We start from the raw sequence: 20,354 nt of genomic DNA, 5'->3' as shown, positions 1-20,354 counted from the left end.
GTACCGTGTTTACCAAGACATCGTATGTGAGATGTCTCGGCAGGAATTTCGAAATATTTTTCATTACCTTTTTAGTAATGTTTGCCGCCAGCAGACATTTGTCGCATGCAATGAGTGGGTCGTTAATTCGTTTTATGAAGAATATGGCACGAGTTACTGTACAATAATTAGATAATCTGTAATTGAAGATAATAGCTATAAGCAATTTGTTCCAACACTTCCACTTGCTTTAAAGGGGCACAGTGAGGAAATTTTCACTGCCGTTCTTTTATGTCAAATGAAAGGCCAAGCACTCAAAAGTCTAGAAAATGTGCTGGTAAGCAAGAGTGTGCCCTGAAAAATTTACCCAACACGTTTTTAAAAGCTACTTTCAGTTTCTACTGTACCCTGACGTCATGACAGGGTATGAGCTCTTCATCACGTGCTCACGCAAGAGATCGCGATGTTTCCACGGCCGTTCTGCTCCGTGGCTGCGTCGGTGATTCACAAGCGGTCATCTTGTGTTCTTTTGGCACCTGAGACATCAACTAGCCATACTGGTGCGTGAAGTCGCCAGAATTATTACTGTAGCCGGACAACACACTAGTGTTAACGTCAGTAGGTGGGTCATGCGAGAATAGACTTTAAAATCAAAATAAAATATCTTATCAGCATTTCCTGCGCTTCATGCTTGCTCAGAGCTGTCTCTGCATACAGGAGATTTGTATGGCGGAGTAAACTCAGTTTTGAATATTGGTGCCAATAGCTTTAAGGGGGGAGGCTACCTACGGATACCAACTTCTTTGTTTATTGAGATATCTTAATGAAATTTTCATGATAGACTCACAGCAAAAGCATTAGAAGAATTACAAAATTTCATTAAGTTGTGTTCACTGGTTCTCAAGTTATGGCAGTATGTCAGAATAATGCACATGGTTCTCTTATCCCAGGCCTGGAGAACTTTCAAAAGGTACTGGAACTGTGAAATTAACTGTGATGATTCCCAGATTGATACTTCAGGGGGTAACAGAGCCCTTTTTTTGAATTTCCTTGCTGAAAAGTTTTAGCAGACCATCAAACTTAGTGTTGGTGATTAGGATATTATCAATCAAATTTTGATTAACTATAATAAATAACAGACACAATATATTGAAAAAATGGCCTTGTCACCCCCTCAGAAATTTATTCAAGTACATAATAAAAAAAGACTTATGGAAATTCGATGAGTGGTTCCAGAGATATGGCTGGGATAAGCAGCCTCACTAGCCAAAAAAAGTCATTTTGAGAAAACGACGTTTGAAAGTTTTGAGCACATATGTAGTTCTAAAATGATCCTGCAGCATAACTGGAGGTGTCCTTTGGCACTCTCTTTCTTTGCCGCCTTTCTATCTTCTCTAGTGATCGATTATTAGCCTTTTTCAAGCGCAGAGAATTTTTCTCGGCTGCCCGTTATATTGTAATGTGATTAGGCCATATGCTGTAGTGCTTTGCCAGCTTTTTTGTATTTGTGCTATCACTTAGTCTTTATTGCAACTGATCACTGAATAATTTTTATAGGATACTAAGAGTGGCTCTCATCATGACAGCCTATCCCTTCCTCCTAAATAACAGGCAATTACGGCCAAAACATTGGGGGAATAGAAATTCCTTAGCTGTTTATTCAAGACGTGAATTCGGCAGAGGTAAATTCATCTCCCTGCTTCACTCAAGCTCACTTGTAAACCTCGACTGTGATGCGCTTCACAATTCACCCGGTTGCGGCGAACACGGTTATCTGCGAGGCTTTTATTTTTTTTCAGATGATTCATGAGAGCTTGCGGCGATACCACGCACGGCTCCAAGCGCGCCTAAATTGCATCAACAGTGCTTTATTTCACCTCGAAGTGCTCGGCCGCGGAGTCCGGGAAATCTGCACGCGATGTTCTGGGTCGCGGCATTCGGTGACGATGCGCAATATCCCTAGGTGCGGCGACGAAAAATCGGCGCGCAACGTGTTTGGTCTCGCATTTCGGGACGCCGACGCGCGGCCGCTGCGCGACGAGCTTGGCTGTGGGGTCCGCTGCCGATGCGTAAAATTACCATCCGTGGTTCCGAGGAGCCGGCGGGCGATGCGCTGCGTTGCTTACGAAGAAGCACACTGCCGCGGTTCCTCTAACGCGTTGTTCTTGCCCGCAAAGTTCGAGGTTCGCCTCGCACGCCGGCGCCGTGAGCGGAGTTAGGCCTAGCGACGACTCCGAGCAGTAGACGCGCCGGCCGCGGTGCCCGATGTTTGTTTCAAAGTACGTAATGCGAGGTCGCGAGTACAAGGAGTCGTCCCGCGATTATCTTCGTCACTACGTACGAAGTGTTGATAGCAGAACCTCCAACCGCTGATCCGACGAGTCAACTAAAGGGTCGGACCGAGACGCGCGCTTACGACGTTCGCTACGAGCGCGGCGTGCCATCGTAATCTGATCGGGCTTCCGCTTGCAGCTCCTAACTAAAACGTGGTTAAGTTCTACGTGATCGTCGACATCGAGCCGTGAACACATAACGAGTGCGAACGCGTCATAAAGACCGCGACTTTCGACAGCCGTGACCTCGCGAAGCGCAAGCAGCAGCCATGGCAGCAGCCGACGATCCCCCGAAGCGCTCATCGGACCAATGGCGAGGCGCGCTGGGGCAACATGGCGGACGCGGCCAATCGGAGGCCTCGAAACGACCTTCGGACATTTGCTTTTTGTGCGCTTGTTTTCGAAGGGAGGAGCCAGCTGAGGCGGGGAATTCGAAGACGGAGAAATGCTCGTTCCGACGAGACCAAAATATCGGCGAACGGTGGCGCCGTTGCGAAGCTATTATTTTTTGAAAATCAGTGTTTTTTTGCTATTTCCGCAATAACTTTCGCCACCGTGGCAGGCGTAACAAATTTTTAAAGCACTTCTACGTGGTTTTTGGTGAAGATATTTTGGAATCTGATAGAAAAGGGTCTACAGAAACTGAAAATGCGATTTTCAAAAAAACCGATTTTATGCCATTTTTCGCGATACGAAAGGCGCGTCCCCCCTTAAATAGAGTTTCCACAACATTGGCATCAAATTTCATGCATTCATAAACAGTCAATCATAACGTGTCTTAAGGGGGGACGTGGCTTTGGAAAACCAACTTTCTTATAACTTAACAGATGTTGATGAAAATTGGTACAAATATTCAGCATGTCTCCCTGCTGCTTCTAAAAAAGTTTCAGAGTGATATCTTCAGAACTTTTTATTCAATTAAATTTTTACTTCTTGCATTTTCTTGCACTTTCCGCAATGCCTGGAGAGTTTAAAAAAAGGACTAGAAGGCTAGGTGAATATTTGTTGCATAGCTAAATGCACGCTGAGTGTCATGACATTCTTGCTTTATTTTTTTTGCAACACAATATTCTTGCATTGCGATTCTTTTTGACACCTTCAAATCGGGCACACTCTTGGGATGAACGAGTAGTCACTTTGTAAAATTACAAAGCGTCAAAGTGAGAAAGAAAGAATGTCACCACATGCATTGTAGTCTAAGAAACATGAGAAAAGAAACGGAGTCAAAATAGGCCAAACGGTTAGGAAGAAAATGGCTGCGCAAACTTGGCAGGCAGGCAAAAAGGCACTTTTGAGAAAACGGCTCTCGAAGTTTCACCTTGCGTCCAGTGATCTGGAATGCACCAGGATCATAGTTTTTGGTGTTCTTAGTGATGTGAGGTCTCTTGAGCATTTGGTGCTTGCTTTAGTGCACTTTTGATGCCTTTTTTTCCCGTGTGGCATCCTTCTCTGCAGCTCATTGAATGGAGTGCTTTCCAGGCTTCGGGCCAAGTGATGCACAAAACTCTCTATAAGCATGGAGAGTGCCAGTATTATACTTGCAGACTGCCTCATTGACAGCTGTTTCGGCGGCAATCAGTGAAGCGTTTAGCTCTTCTGGTAGAATTGACCAAACTACCGAATGAAGACTCTCGGCCGCATTTTGACTTTTTTTTTTGGCAACAGCCGTGCAACTGAGGGTGGTCAGGTTTTAGTAGACTGGCAGCAATGCAGTGCTGCCAATTTATACGTGTGCGGTGGTGGAGCCTTGCCTTCAGCTTCTGCAGCACGGTACCTGCACCAGGTCAGGGACCCAAGTGGGCAGAATTCATGGCGTGGCTCCTCATCTCTCGAGGTGACATGATGAACGTTGCCATTATGGCCTTTTGCATGTCATCAATGTCAACGTTGTCACGGATAGCCATACCATAACCAGTCAGTCTTTTAAATTAATCAGGTCTTGAGTCAGGCCGGCCCATCCTCCAAGTGGTTGATCTTTTTTGCTTCTTGATACAGGTGTTGGCAGAGCTGTACCCATCCTCTTTTTGACATGATTTATACAGTCTTCTTTAGCCAATGGAATAAATCCCTATGTTCTTTCTTCAGAAAGAGTCAGGGAAGTATCACTGTCTCCATCAAACATTGGATGTGTGTCGGAGGTCATTCTTTCCAGTGAGCTTCTGAATAAAATTAAGGTGGGGGCCGTGGCATTCAGTACCAACTTTCTTATTCCTTCGTAGGTTTTCATGAAAATTGTCACACTTATTGCAAACATTTCTGGGATGAAATATATGAGCAGTTTATTCAATAACGCGAGTTGGTCAGATATAAATTCAACTCCCTGCTTCACACACGCCACGCTCATTTGCAAACCTCGCCTGTGATGCGTTTCGTCATCCACTCGGTCGCGGAAACGGTAATTTGCGAGGCTTTCGTTATTTTAGAAGATTCATCAGAGCTAGCGGCGATACCAAGCACGAATCCAAGCGTGCCTAAATTGCATCACCAGCGCTTTCTTTCATGCCGATGTACTCGGCCGCGGGGTCCGGGAAGTCGCGCACTATATGCTGGCTGGCGGCATTCGGCGACAATACGCAGTGCTCAGCCGCGGCGACGAAAAATCGGCGCGCGTAACGTACTTGGTCTCTCATTTTGCGGCGCCGACGCGCGAAATTGCTAGCCGCTGCTCGGAGCGGTCAATGCGCGACGAGCTTGACCGGGAGTCCGCTGCCGATGCGTAAAGTGCCCATCCGCACTTTCGAGTAGCCAGCGGACGATGCGATTTGTTGCTTGCGACGAAGCACAGTGCGGTTTGTCCGCTAGCGCGATGTCCGTGCCCGCAAAGTTCGGATTCGTCTCGTAAACCAGCGCCGTAAGCGGAGTTAGGCCTAGCCACGACTCCGAGCAGCAAGCTCGGTCGCGGTGTGCGTGGCCGCGGTGCCCGATGTTTCAAAGCACGTCATGTTCGATCGCGAGTACAAAGAGTAGTCCCGCGAAGTTCTTCGTCACGGAGGACGAAGTGCTGACAAGCTGAACTACCCGAGACGCGCATCTGCGATGTTCGCGACGAGCGCGGCACGCTACCGTCTATCGTACACTGATGACGGCGCTTCCGCTTGCAGCTGTCAAACTACAGGGTAATCATATTCTAAATTATCGTCGACCCGTGTACACAGAACGAGAGCGGACGCGTCACTAAGTAGCGTGATTTTCGACAGTCGTAACATCAGGTAACATCGCGACGCGTAAGCAGCAGACGACTGTCCTCTCGAAGCGAGCATCGGACCAATGGCGAGGCGTCCTGGAGCAACATGGCGGACGCGGCCAATCGGAGGCCTCGAAACGACCTTCAGAGATTTGCTTTTTGTGCGCTTGTTTTTAAAGGGAGGCGCCAGCTGAGGCGGGGAATTTGAAAAGGAAGAAATGCCCTTTACGGCGAGCTCAAAATGGCGGCGCCCGGTTGTACCGTTGCGGAGCAAGAAATTTTTGAAAAGCACTGTTTTTTTTCGATCTCCACAATAATTTTCGACACCTCAGCCCGCGCAACTAATTTTTTAAAGCACTTCTAGGTGGTTTTCAGTGAAGATATTTTGGAATCAGATAGAAAAAGGGCTACAGAAACCGAAAATGTGATTTTCAAAAAATCGATTTTTTTGCGATTTTGCGCGATACGAAAGCCGCGTCCCCCCTTAAGAGTTTAGGCGTGGCAGCAGGTTTAGGAAGTTCGTAGACAAGAACTGTTCATTGGAACTGCCACTTTATTCATTTCTTCGATCGTCAAACCTCGCGAGCAAGGAAGCCACTTGTGCTTATCGGCAGAAAAGTGCAATGGCGGCGAGGACGAATAGGACGAGAGCCCTGAGGAGCGCCGGGAGGTGCAAAGTGACGAACCAGGCAAGGAGGGCACGGAAGTGTCGGCCTAGTCCACGGCGCCCTGGCCAATCACAAGCAGAGAAGGAAAGAAACACTGCACTCCTTATATGATGAAAGAAAACCACAGGCAGCAACTAAAGCAGTTTCACGCCAGTTATGGCTGTAATCTTTAAGGTGAAAGCCTTATGATGAATTCCATTGGCGGATTTGGAGTGGCCGACGAACTCTGCGCCGGAGCACTCCACTCCGGCGGAGAGTAACCAAAAGGAATCTGCCAAATGGAACACAAGTGCCCTCACCAGAGCAAGTGGCAGGAGGCGCTAGCGCACATCTGCTTCGCAAGCCCCCAGCATTCCTCACGTTTCACGCCATTTTCGCCTTCACGGGCACGAGCGAAGAACGGGCGCGGTCGGACAGCGCATTGCATTGCGCACGCTGTACGCCACGCTTTGCGCACGCGCGGGGAGCTTGAGACTTCTGGTCGAATCCAACGCTTTTCACGGAGTAGAGAGCTGCTCCATGGAGTGAATCTGGCGGAGGAGCTGCTCCAGATCTGCCAGTGAAACATAGAGGGAGCACTCTCAATCCGCCAATGGAACAGACTTGCTCTGAATGGAGCAGAAAAACTGCTACCGGAAGTGCTCCGAATCTGCCAATAGAATTCACCATTAGATGCCTCGTCAAATGCGAAAAGTAACTGCCAGCATCAACACCAGTGATTCAAAAAATGATCACGTGGTGACGTCACCCTATGACATCATCATGACGTCACAAGTTACCAAAGTTTCTGACAGCATGACGTCACTACGACACCACATAATGTGATGTCGCAGGACAACGTCATCATGGCATTGTTGCTTGGTTAAAGATGGGTCGATACCAAAGACAGTGCAACACCTCCCCGGGTGTAGAAAGCTTTCAGTGGGAAGAGGGTGGGGGATCACCACAGTAGACCAAGAAGAAAAAGAAGACGGGGCTTTAGCCTTCGAATCATCTTGGAAAAATAATAAGGGGCTGCGTGACTTTTTGATATTGTGGTCTAAAAGTGTACAGCTGCAGTTTTGTTTCAAACAGAGACTCCAATGAACCAAGCATGATAGTTCCCCCCCTCCCCCCAGATAATGCAGTCACTTCGCAGCTCTAAGTCTTCAGTGAAAATGCCTGAAAGTGTGCAATAGTTAAGTTATTTCTGTAGCACACACAACATTCCTTCAGTTTGCTAGCTAGAAGAGGAACACTGCGGCAACTCACCGTTGCTGTCATCCGCCTGCACGGCGCGGTCGCAGGTCTCGACGGGCGAGAGGGAACCATCCCCCCACGGCGGCGACGGGCAGTGGTTTGCCGGCGGAGAGGTACTGGAACGCTTGCGGCCATTCGAAGGCAGCAACCCTTCCTGCTGTTGGGCCAGCAGGGCCTGCTTGCGCTGGAGCACCTCCAACATGGCTGGTGTTGGGTTGTCCAGGCCCATGCTGTTGCTGTCCTCACAGAAGCCATTCTTCCGCGAGTCTGCACGTGGCATTGTTACAGTCGAATCCCGCTATAACGAACTCCGGCACAACAAATAATTTTAGATTCCCCGTCAGCCACCCATAGAAAACAATGTGAAAAATGTCTCGTCACAACTAATACTTTTCCTGGTTACTTCCGTTTCAACGAACTTTTCGTGAGTGCTACCACATAAAAAAGGAGCTTGCCTTTGCCGTGAAATTTCGCTAGCAACTCGACCATTTCTCGTTGGCTCGTGGCTTCTAGAGTCGTGTGGCCGCATCATAAGACCCATGTCTTCATCTTAGACCCACTGTCTGCCACCACCCGCACATCCCGGGAAATTTTTCACCACTGAGATGCTCGGCCACAGATCGTCCATCCAGCATGATGCTGCTGGCGGGTTTGATGGGCATGCACGCCACGATAGAATCGTTCTTCAAGAACTCCCGCCATGTTTTTGACGTAGCGCTCAAAACAAAACTACTGCTCGTTGTCACTAGCTCTGCAATCGTGAATGAGAACCACGGTGTTGTAACACATGTGGCCAGTGCACACCAAGTCCGAGCGAAACTACATCCTGTCGCTACCGCTGTGAACACAAATGTGGTCGTGTCAACGCGATCATGGGCGACCACAAAAGTATGCGCGCATCCGAAGCGCAACGACTCAAAGCAATGCTGCTTGCCGCAACGCCGTGCACGAAACCACGACAGACGTGATCACAGATAGCAACGACACAGTTCTCAAGGCATGCGCAGGGGACATATGGCAAACGCAAGGCCAGCGCGCAAATTGAAAACGGAACTACCGTTTGCCCCAACCACTGCGCAGGAAACTGTGGTCGCCATCATCGATAACGAATAAGCTCCAAAGGTACGCAGCTAACAGAGCATAAGATTAAAGGCAATAAAGTCATAAAACAGCACGAAGCATCTGCCCGTCACCTGCAAAAGACAGTCACGCCAGCTGGTTTCTGCTCGAACCGTAAGTAGTTTTTCTCGGCTAATGTAAATTCTATGCATATTAAGAGTTAAAGGTTTGTTTTTAGTGCATTAAACATTGTTTCCCTGAGCAGTGATGTCAGAATACCTGACAAAATTTATCAGGACTTTCCAAGTTTCCGACCTAAAACCAGTCACACATACGTGTCTGTATGGGGAAGTCAATCATCTGGAACTCTCGAGAAGTGCTTGCCATCACGAAATTGAATAAGCGCTATTGGGTCAAGCATTTATGCAAATTCTTTGTGGGGAGAACAGCAATGGCTGTGGGCGGAGTTGACTGTATTTTCTTAGGTTGTAACAGAGTATAGCGCGCTCCGGAGCTCACCTTTAGAGCTCGTCCTGGCCGAGAGAGCCGAGACCGCCTTCTTCTTCGCTGGCTTTCGCTCGGGCTCGGGCTTGACGAGGTCGCTGAGGCCCGAGGCAGACTTGGACGCCGCGGGTGACCGGCGATTGTTCCTCCGGACCGGCGTTGTGCGGCCGCGGGCAAGCTTTGCTGGTGGCGGCTTCTCCGCGACGTTCTCATCCTCCCCGCTCTCGTCCTCCATGCTCTCCTCGGCGAGGATGATCTCTTGCAGCACGGGCTTCTTCTGGGCCAAGGCGAGAATTCAAGGAATATGGTTGCAGACACCGAGAGGCTTGGAACTGTTACTCAACTATTCCATATTACGCGACATTAACTTTCAAAATTTTCATCCAATTGTACTGTTCCATGATTGTCCATACAAGAGAAATCAACTACAACAGCAGTCTGCCAATGACTTGACATACCCATAGGAGTAGGGAATTCCATGAAGGCACCAGTATTTTTTTCCTACAAACTTGGTTTCATTCGCACAGCTAGGTCCAATTTCGAACATTAACATTGAGTGAATAGGAGTGCATGACATGCCATTCGACAACATAGGATACCTCAGACTTAGGGGTGTGCGAACACCTATCTGGTGAGACCATAAGTCATGCCCTAATCGAACATTTTTTTTCCCTAATGGTTTTCAAATTTGTGGCAGACTTCAAGTGTTCCAAATACACAGCTACGTTGGCCGCCGTTACGACATGGTGTACTGAAGCAAAAACGCACGGACATCTGCTCAAATAACGGAACAGTTCAATGCGAGCGCAATGCGCTTTTGAATGATGTCCTATTAGCATGCTCGACAGTTGCAGAATTCGTGCAGAAATCGTTTCTAACCAACACGCAGAAAACAGTGGGAATAAAATAGCAGATAAGATGAAACCGAATAAGATCCAGGAAAAAAACTTTCAGTGCATAGGAGAGGCCCTTTGCAAGCAGAAGCCAAAGACGCAGGGAGCATACAAAAGCTTTGGCTTGGAAAGCTTGGTTAGAATTAGTGCAATGCAATGACCTCTATCAAAAGACTAGCAGCCACCAACAATTAGTGCAACGTGGTGCAACAGGCCTAACGAAGTGCACCGCAGATTAGACAAAACAGCAAGGCAGCTAGGGCATAGTTAGGAGAATGCACCGTTTGCAACGAAGAAGCGTGAACAAGGATATTTTCTTTTTTCTGAACAGGTTGTTCAAAACTTACTGGTTGCCACTTTGCCATGAGCTCCATAGGGGAGGCACAGAAACACACCTATGTTGTGGGCAGAAAACAAAAACATGCACCGACACAAAGAAAAAAAGATGTGTGAGGATTAACCACACTCCATTGATATCCACACAGCATTACGGTGCAAAAGAGCACTTGAAAGGCTGAACACCTAAAGCCCCTCCTAAAACGATTCTTTTACCCCCCAACCATGAAATGTGGTGATAAGGAGATTCTTTGGCACTGATCTATGAATTATAGCTGCAGAATTCCAATTCCGTTTCAGCTTGCGCATTAGATAATGACTTTGCTCAAAAAAAGCCACCCTTTTGATTTGAGCGACCAAATAGGCAGAGGACCACATTAGTTCCAAAGGTCGAAGTCGGCTCCAAAGTGTCGAACAAATTCGCACACCCCTAATACGTCACATTTTACACATCCTCTGGTTCAACACTACGTGCAGATGGACAAATTAACTTACAGGCCCTCTACATGTATGCACCACTGTTGGCAACATTATACCATATACGAGCCTTCTGTTCGTTTGTGCTTTTCTTCACTTTGGTGCAAAATTCATGGCACAATTCGGTTTTACACCTTTTGATCAACTCAAAACCTCTAATTCTTGCCCAATGAGCCAAAGTACCAACAGGTGACCACTTGCACGCAGTAATCAACTGAGGCGACAAGTTTTCAACCGCTCTCCTAATATTCATTCACATAATAGAAAAGTATGACGTAAGGCTACCGTCTGTTAGCTACAGCATACTCGAAAACCTTTTTCGCATTAGTTGCCACTAAAAAATGCACTTAATATCGCCAGTTATAAAGCACAGCACCTTACATGCATACAGTAATACCTCGTTAACTCGAACTCGCATATCTCGAAAAATCGGCTAAGTCGAAGTTTTCCGCGGTACCGAACAATTTCCCATAGGTGCAATGTATTTATTGCCCTTTATCTCGAAGTATTTCCGTGCCCACTTTCGGTTATCTCGAAATCTCGACTGATAATGGAACCGAAACTTCGCCGCTGAACCGTTTCACAAAGTACTAGCGGCAAAATGTCATACGTTTCACAAGGTTCGCGCGAGGCTGCCGCGTTTACGACGAAGTGGACACTGTTCCCGAAAGTAAAGTCGGAACCTAGCGGCATACCAACTTTGTCGAGAAACCCTGTGTCACGTCATGTGACGCTATAGACGTGCACATAAGCAGGCCCTGCAAAATAGCTCGGGTCGTACACGTTTTGTTTACCGTCAGAGATGCGATTTCAGCATTTTATTTACGCAAGGCACGTTGCGCGGATTTTTTCGTCGGCCGTGCGATGTGGTGAGGATAACGCCACCAAAGCAAAGCAAGTCACTGATGCTGCAAAGAAAAGTAGCCCTAATCAAAGAAACGGATTCGAGGCTCGAAGTTTCCGGACGTCAAAACGGTGCTGAATGTGTGGCATCGTGCGAGAGGAGCCCCTTCCAGTCACATCGACAGATAAGGCCGATTCTCTGGACTTAGCGGTGGGCCAAACTGACCTAGCCTGCAACATTGGCTGGTTTGACCATTTTCTTAAGCCAAACAACGTGGCGTCACGCACAGTGATCGCGGCAGCGTCGACGCAGCTACTCGAGGGGTGACGACATCCGCCGAAACAAGAAACATGCTTCGCTTGATGCGAAATAAATTTGAGTGCAGCGGCGCGGATGATCGGCACATGCGATGTGTTAAGCAACTCGAGAAAGCTTTGCTAGGTGCAAGTGTTACTGAGAGGCAGACCAGCCTTAGTCGGTCACTCTGCACTAAATAAAAAGGCAGTGCCGAAAAACACAGCTGGTTAATAGCGCTGGTATGTCATTATTTTTCTTCAAAACCTTTACAAAGAGCCAGTTTGGCGCTCCTGTTAAGAAAGTGGTCAGTAGGGATAACGTTTCTGGATAGAACTGAACTTCTCAATGGAATTTGCCCAACTTTGCTTATCTCGAAAATCTGCTTATCTCGAAATTTTTTCTGGTTTTTACTACTTCGAGTTAACGAGGTATTACTGTAATTACAATGTAACGTTACTGATGCTTCATTATGGGCGTGTGGTCATCACCCATGCTGTATCTCCGTTCATCGTTATTATCATCATCATCAGTTCTTTCGTTCAAGAAACCAGATGAGGAAACAAACACCCACACACATTCGCGAGTGCTTCTGTGCGCCTCTTCCGTTTCAACATCTGCAACTTCTAGCTTGCGGCGCTACGACCAAGTTTCAACTCTCTCGAGTGGCCAACAAATCTGGCGCGGCACAAACCTTTGGCGAGAAGGAGTTTCGCCGCGGCGTCCTTGGTGGCGTGAATAGTAGCCGGCCGTCGGGCTTGAAACCGGCCGCCTGGATGCCCTTCTCGAGGATCCTCTTTAGCCGCTTGTAGTCGGGCGTGTCTTCGAATTTCATGGAGGCCACATACTGGAGGAACTCCGTAATGCCGCCTGTGTTCGAGGCATTCGTCAACACCTGTAGTTGCTTAATAATGCACTAAATGAACTACATTCAGGTAATGAATACACAATTGAGGGCATAATGCTTCCGTTTCCGTTTTCTTTTTCTGATTTGCTGCCCTGACCATGCACTGCCGCTGGTGCTAACAAGGCGTCGTATACTCTCTGCGCAATGGTTATTGACGTAATCACGAGTTGTTGGTTTTAGCCTGGTTTTCGCGTGCGCCCCAGCGTGACACACATATGACATGGAGCCTCAGAAGAATTAATAGTATGGTCGACAGTCAAATACAACTTTAGAAGTCCATGTCTTTCCTCCGCAAAGGCAGATCTGCACGAGCCTGCACCGATGGGTGCACGAGTGGTCCAGACAGACGTCACGAGCTGGATAGCCGTTGATACCGCCTTCGAAGAACGTTACCGAGTGCATGAGTGGGACAATTCCTTGAGTCGTGAAAGCGATCAACTGTCGTGCTTCGGTCATCTGGGCGGGGTTTCTCTGGACTTCTCAAGTTGCATCTCACTGTAGCTTCTCAAAGCACACGCACAAAAAGACAATTGCAAATGATTATGCGTAGGTGTAGGCTAATGGGACAGTTCGAATTATCCGTTGGTTAGAATTATGAGACTTCGAATTAAGAGAGGTTTGACTGCACGTGGCAAGTTCTCATCAAAACCACGAAGACAAGTGAACGAATCACCACTCACATGGAATGTCCCCATGGGGGAAGCATTTGCTCATCAGCAAGGGGATGTCTTCCATCAGCCTGAAAAAGTAAAATGCACAAAACTAATGCTCAAACAATCTAGTATGAGCAGTACAGAGGCTCATGCGTTTATTGTAACCTCACATGAAAAGAAAAAAAAAAAAAAAGGGGAAGGGAAGACAGAGCCACAGAATGTATGCTGGCACCTCTACATTGTTCATTCTCGAGCTGGATTATCGCTCACAAATGTTTCACATAACTGTTGAGCAAATGAGTTTATAACGCGCAGTCTTGTTTTACTGCATACAGGTCTCATTTCAGTTTACTACTGTGTTATGCTAATTTACTCCGCAACTCCCAGAAGCACACATGAAATGTCCAATACAGTAAAAGCTCGTTAATTCGGATTTCTAGGGACCGGAAAAAATGTCCGAATTAACCGAATGTCCGAATTATCGAATGGTCGAAATAAACACAATAAATGCACGAGTTTTTTCAACATACCTTTACTTAACAAAGTAATCGCGGATGTTTGTGTTTTCGAGCAGAAATTCGCGCGGACACAATTTTTCTGAGCCCTTCAAGGTGCTCAGCAGCTCGCATGATGTCTGCATACCGCAAAAGTTTCACCCGTCATCCACGCTTTTCGGTTGGCACGGTAATCCACGGGAATATTGTTGTTCTTAAAGCAGCGTGGCTTTTGAACCTTTCCGATAACGAGAAGCGGCAAGCGCTCTGTTCCCGTCACGTTGGGGGATAAAAGTACGGGTACTCGTTCCTTGCTTCTTGCCGCCGATTGAAGGATCCCCTTTCATCACTCTTCATCACTTCTTGTCGGGAGAGCCCGTTATTCAGAGCACGCAAAATTTCTACTTTGGTGGTGAAGTCCTTGGCCTCGTACTTGGGCCGCTTCGCCGGCGTTGCCATCGGCGGAGAGTGCGGTCGCACGAGAAGTCGGCACAAAAGCACCAGCAACGATCAAGCTAAAGGAGCCGTACTGAAACTTTCCTCGATAAATCGGCGATCAACGATGCTGCACACCAACGGGAACAAAGCAACAAAACCCACACGCGAAAAAAAGGCGTTCAACCAGTCTCAATCCAAGCCAAGTCGATAATTGATGTCCATGGCGATGGCTGCGTTTGAGCTTCACGTCTGTTCCGAATTGTTCTTTTTCGTTTTCGAGCCTCGCCAGCGGCCCGAAAGTCGCCGAATTATCCGATTTGCGGTCAAATCTGTCCGAAATAACGAGCGCCCAGTCTCATAGAGTGATGCGTATATTTACAGGGACCAGATGACGTGTCCGAATTAACCGATTTTCCGAATTAACGAGAGTCGAATTAACGAGCTTTTACTGTATTTAAAAACTACATATTCTACTAAAAAAAAAACAACTGCATATTTCAAATACGCATGCAAATACCATACATAAGCTTCACAAGTTTCATCGAAATTGATCGAGAATTAAAAAAAAAAAGTTTGAAGAACAGTGTCCCCACTTAGATCAGTCCACCTGAGGTTTCTTATCGTGCAGCTATACACCTATGCATGCAAGCCTTCTTGCATTCCCCATTCCCTCACCAATAACTGATGCTTACTGCAAGTACTTCAGATAAAATTGTTCCTAGATCCCGAAACATGCAGCGTAATGAGCTCCAACACTCCTTTACATTCACGTGAAGCTTGTTACGAGTTGGATTTCAGTGGCAGTGGCGGCGGCGGCGCACACGAAAAGCCCGGCACTGGCAAGCACATAGAAATGTGGCCCCCGGAAGTGCACCGGTTGCGTGCGTATACCGTATAAACGCGTGTAAGGGCCGCACCCCGTTTTTTTGAAGTGCATATTCTAAAAAAAAAAACTATTCGCGTAAGGGCCGCACCCACACTTTCCTCAACCAATACGTATTCAAAATGCGCGCGCGCGTAAGCTTCTAGGCGTAATCGATAGATGGCGTAAGGAAACGCAACCATCATCGTCACCAAAGTATGTATATATATTTTTTCGATTTTATTTCGTGTTAAGATGTTCGTGAAGTGGGCTAAAAATTTTAATTTTTTATTAGTATTCATAGACTCGTCAACTAAAGGTTGAAGCAGGATTTTATCTTTAGCTTCTCACATCATCTATACCAACGCGCTATCGGCGCTATCCATATCGGCATTAGCATCACCAACTTTGGCATGGCGTTCGCGGCATTGTTCGGTTTGTGTAGTTTGTCCAGTTCAGCCAGCCATTTGCTGTAGTTTTCTGCACTGTTCGATGACCTTCGTGCTAGCTTGTTTTCTACACGGCGTTCACGTTTGGCAAGATGGGCAAGTACCTGAATAGCTACACTGCTGGCTATAAGTTGAAGGAGATCGAGTATGCTCTCGAGCATGGGAAACGTGCCGCCGGCAGAAAATTCGACGTTGACGAGAAGTGTGTTCGATCGTTGGTGTGCTCAAAAAGAAGCCTTGCGAAACACCAACAGCACTAAGCGCGCTTTCCGAGGAGAGCAGTGCAAGTTTCCCGATTTGGAAGAAGACTTGCTCCGCTATGTGACTGAAGTGCGGAATGATGGTCTTGCACTCACCAATGGACATGCTGCGTGTGAAGGGACTAGGCCTTGGCGACTGTACTTGGGTGGATCCTACCTGCGGGGAGCGCGGTGTCGACGGACATTGTGTCCTGAAGTTTTAAAGTCGCCGGGATATCTAACAGCTTGGATGGCACGGAAGATGACTGCTTGTGGAGTGACGGCGCTTCGCAGCACACCATCTCATCTCGGACTCCAAGTCTGAGGACTCGCTGAGTGACGACGATTGAGCACGTATGTCGCAAGAAAGGTCGTATACTGCAATAAACGCTCTTCGTTCGCTAACTGGTGCCTTTTTACTTAAAAGAAAAAAAATGTCGCGTGTATGGGCCGCACCCTGAAAATTGGCCCTTATTTCTTGAAAAAAAAAAGTGCGGCCCTTACACGCGTTTATACGGTATGTAAACGGCATTTTCCAACAATAGATGCTCTCTCGGTCGTGGGCTTGCTGGCGATCAGCCGTTTATGGTACGGCAATGTAATCTTTATCGAGGAGACTAGTCATTACATGTTGCCATTTCATTGTTGCACGGACACGAACACACAGCCATCGTTGTTGCCTGCAGCAACCGAAGTGCTGCGCTACTAAGCATGTGGATGAAGGTCCAATTCCTTGCATCGAGGAAGGAAAAAGTTAGGAGGGAGCATTGTGCAATGTGATAGAAAGAAAGAAAGAACTACACACCACACCAGTGAGGCCATACATAAAGGCACAGATGTGCAGTAGCCAAGCCATTTTGGGGCCTACAAAACCCCAAGTTTCCAGAGGACATACCTGCTCTTCTGCTGGCTGACGTACTCTGGGTTCTTGAGGTTGTCCTCCCAGGGAAGTCGGCAACACAGCCACTGGAGCAGGTTGTATCCCAGGATCTCTATGTCACCCCTTCGCGAGTGCGCTAATAATGAAAGAGAGTGAAAATCTTTGAATGATTGAATGCTCGAAAGGCAATGCACCAGTAGCGATATCAAATTATTGGACAATGGCAGGACTGTTTTGCAGATATTAGGGAGCACAAACTTAAGCAAGCATTTCCGTGCATAATAAACAGGCATGGAGTGGAGCACGCATACGAATAAATTCCTTTAATGCCAATTTTATGAGTGAGTGAGAACTCAAGAAGGCCTGGCCACATTCATGCTTTTACATCAACAAGCAGCCTTTTGGACATCTATGCAGTGGGACAAAGAGAAAGTAAAATAACATACATAAAATAATGTAAAAAAAAAGGATACGCACTAGAAAGTCAATCCTCCAAAGTAAACGAACACCAAAAGAATCCTGCTCTCGGTGCCGACTAACAAGTGATTTTATTTGCACCAAAACCGGCCTATTTATGCGCCATATCGCAACATGGATTGGAAACGTCCTGGTGTAAATAAGACCAGCTGTTAGTCGGCACTCGTGATCTGATTCACGTTTTCTTCATATCTTGTTTTATTCGCGCTGCACTTTCTAGGAACTATGAATCAACATACCGAAATCAGCCTTACTGCTCGTAATATGCTGCATTTTCTTGCGTACAACCCAGATCCTCAATGACTATCCCAGTGTATTGCCACGAGGCCACCTTCCACACTGAAATTTGCATTTTTTTTTTTGTCTTGACTTCAGCAACAAAATTTTCAGTGTTTTTTGTGCAGGCTATACGCAACAAAATATGGTAATCTGAAGTGAGCTCCATTTAGCCACAACCCTCTCCTTTCGGCCAAGAGCTTCAGAAAAGGGGGGAGGGGGTGGGGACAGACAACTCACCACCAATGTGGGCGTCACGACTCGTGAACTCGATCGTGCCGTCGTGCGCCTTCCTGAGGTCCTCCTTGTACTCCTTGTGCTTGCCATTTTGTGTGTACCGACAGGCCAAACCAAAGTCCACCAGGTATACCTGGTCGGAAGTAATACAGTGAAATCTCGGTATAACGAACTTCAGGGGACCGCGGAAAAATGTTCGTTATTCTGAAAGGTCGTTATAGTGAAAGCCCAAAAATTTACCATAACAATAGAATTTCAGTAACGCAAACGTCCTACCTTTGCAACGGTACGTCCTTGAACTCGTTCTCACAACAATGCACACGTGAACGTCAGACAAGGCACGTTTATTTGAAATAGTCCGTGATCGTTTTTTTGAGGGGTGCAGCACAAACTCTGCGTCACGAACGATTCTAGACCGTCCGCATTTTTATCCGCCGCTTCGGTCGCTGTTCCGCTTTTTTCTATGAATATGCGGAATTTCCTCAAGTAGTCCAACGCATCTGTGGCCGACACGGACTCGTCGCGATCTTCGGGTGCTACCGTGACATCGTCGTCCATGTCATCGCTGCAATCCTTTAAGGCCCAACTGCATGCACGCGAGTTTTGAGCGACGGCCAACAGGATTTGCTGTCGCGGAGGGCCATCCATCGCCGTCGCTTGTCGCAGGGGTGCAATCGCGAAACGATGCTATTTCCGATTCCACATGGCTGGCTGATCGCGCTGATAACGCGGACGGACCGTCGTTCTGACCACTGGCCAAGCGCGAAAAGCACGAAAGGCATTGGAATCTGAAATAGAATCGTTCCGCGATAGCATCCCAGGTTTCTGGAAAGCCAGAAAACATCGCTTGTCGCCCGGAAGTGAGCATGACGATATCCAACAACATGGCAGCATCTCTGACCCTTGCTTCGGTTGTAATTTGCTCGTGATGCTTCCAATCGGCGCGTACTTCAAGGAATGCAAGTTATAGACTACCTTATTTACAGCCCCATCTCACGCGGAGAGCAAGGCAGCGGCCGTATTTTGTCGTTATTTATGATCGACAGTTCGTTTTGATGTTTCGGTGGTAGCTTGCTGCAATGTCAACATCGTCGTCGTGTGAGGTAGCCCTTCTCCCTGCGAAGCAACGATGTGAGGCGCTGCGGCTTTTCTTAAACGTTCTATGACAGCAAGAGGAAACTTCGAGATGCGCCTCGTGGACTAACCCCAACATAACGCAGTTTGCAAAGTGCGACGTAGCGTAGGCGGCGTACGCTTCCGGGCGCCCCATGGGATCACAGCAGATACTACTGCCGCGGTTAAACATAAGATTGTGAAAAAAGGAAGTCCCGAAACACTTTTATGGCATCTTTATCTCAAACAAGACAATAATAAATTTGGCATGTTGTCATTCATCTACTCTGTAATTCTTTTTCGTAATTTGCCTGCGTGCGCGCAATAGTTTTCAATCGAGCAGCGCGACGGAGCCCGTTTGTCGCAGTCGCCTTCGCTCGAAAGTCGCGTGCTATGCATGCGGTTGGGCCTTTAGATGCGTTGTCGCCTCCGCAACGAAGGGAAAAAAAAGAAAAAAAAAAAGTTCTCCGCCCGCGTCTTTCTCCTCCCGTGCCATCTCAGGTTTTAGCGGGAGGGCGTCCGCTCTTCGCGCTGCGTCGTCTGCTACCTTACAGCTCCGACTGCCATGACCGATACACTGAAATCTAAGAATCCTCGCATTTCGGGATATAAGTTCATAGTACTGAGGTGTTGTTAAGATTACACGGGAATTAAATAACGATCGTTATTCTGAAATGTTCGTTATTCTGAAGTTCGTAGTAGTGAAATATTTTTACATTGAAACTATAAGCAGTCGGCACGGGATTTCTTAAAAGTTCGTTAATTTGAAATGTTCGTTAATGTGGTGTTCGTTGTAATGAGATTTGACTGTAAACGTCTTTTTCGGATCACGACACAAACACGCAAAAGCAAAGAAACAGTTCGATTCACCCCCACCAATCTAGAACGGTTCACGGCTGTTCACGAGAAGTTGAGAAATCATGCAGCTCAAGTTCAATGGCGCAGTCCGACACCAGAAACAAATGGCCAGGTGCAGGCATTACTTTTGTCCGCTTAAAGTACGGCATCCACGTAGCTTTGAAAGGCGGGAAACTGGATATGTGAATATGAATGGCTTACTAGATGGAAACACACCCTAGGTTGCGTATAAACAGTAAACGCACGCAAGCGAAGCTAAAACAGCACACACGCTGAAATGCTGTGTCAACTGCTGCGCTGCTAGTGTGCACGCGCACGCCTGCACCAAACCAGCACCTTTAACGGGGCCCTTCAACACTTTTTTTAGCATGGTCAGAAAACGCTGCCGCTCGGTAGTCGAGGCTCCTGAGAACACGTGCCCAAACGTTACAGCGCAGCACACGGCCTGGAATTTACTACAGTAAAAGCTCGTTATTTCGGATTTCTAGGGACCGGAAAAAATGTCCGAATTAACCGAATTATCGAATGGTCGAAATAAACACAATAAATGCAAGAGTTTTTTCAACATACCTTTAGTTTACAAGGTAATCGCGGATGCGTCTGTTTTCGAGCAGAAATTCGCGCGGACACAATTCCTTCTGAGCCCTTCAGGGTGCTCAGC

General features: G+C 47.3%; 1 protein-coding gene across 17 annotated transcripts in view; it reads right to left on the bottom strand.

Moving 5' to 3' along the window:
- LOC119374954 (serine/threonine-protein kinase VRK1) overlaps window positions 1-20,354 on the bottom strand; it is a 60,040-nt gene that overhangs the window by 11,775 nt on the left and 27,911 nt on the right. For 2 of the 17 annotated variants that reach the window (XM_049411014.1, XM_049411020.1), the window contains 2 exons: window positions 8,982-9,243; window positions 7,416-7,670 (listed from right to left, as the gene is read on the bottom strand). In XM_049411014.1, coding sequence (XP_049266971.1) covers window positions 7,416-7,670; window positions 8,982-9,243 — 517 coding nt within the window. Of the gene's footprint in view, window positions 1-7,415; window positions 7,671-8,981; window positions 9,244-10,206; window positions 10,255-12,504; window positions 12,681-13,397; window positions 13,457-16,747; window positions 16,869-17,725; window positions 17,856-20,354 lie in introns of all 17 variants that reach the window. The other 15 variants (XM_049411009.1, XM_049411015.1, XM_049411011.1 and 12 more) reach the window with 15 other exon arrangements.

Source organism: Rhipicephalus sanguineus, chromosome 11 (assembly GCF_013339695.2).
Source record: "Rhipicephalus sanguineus isolate Rsan-2018 chromosome 11, BIME_Rsan_1.4, whole genome shotgun sequence".
In the NCBI taxonomy this organism is placed as follows: domain Eukaryota; kingdom Metazoa; phylum Arthropoda; class Arachnida; order Ixodida; family Ixodidae; genus Rhipicephalus; species Rhipicephalus sanguineus.
This window is presented reverse-complemented; position numbering and strand designations above follow the sequence as displayed.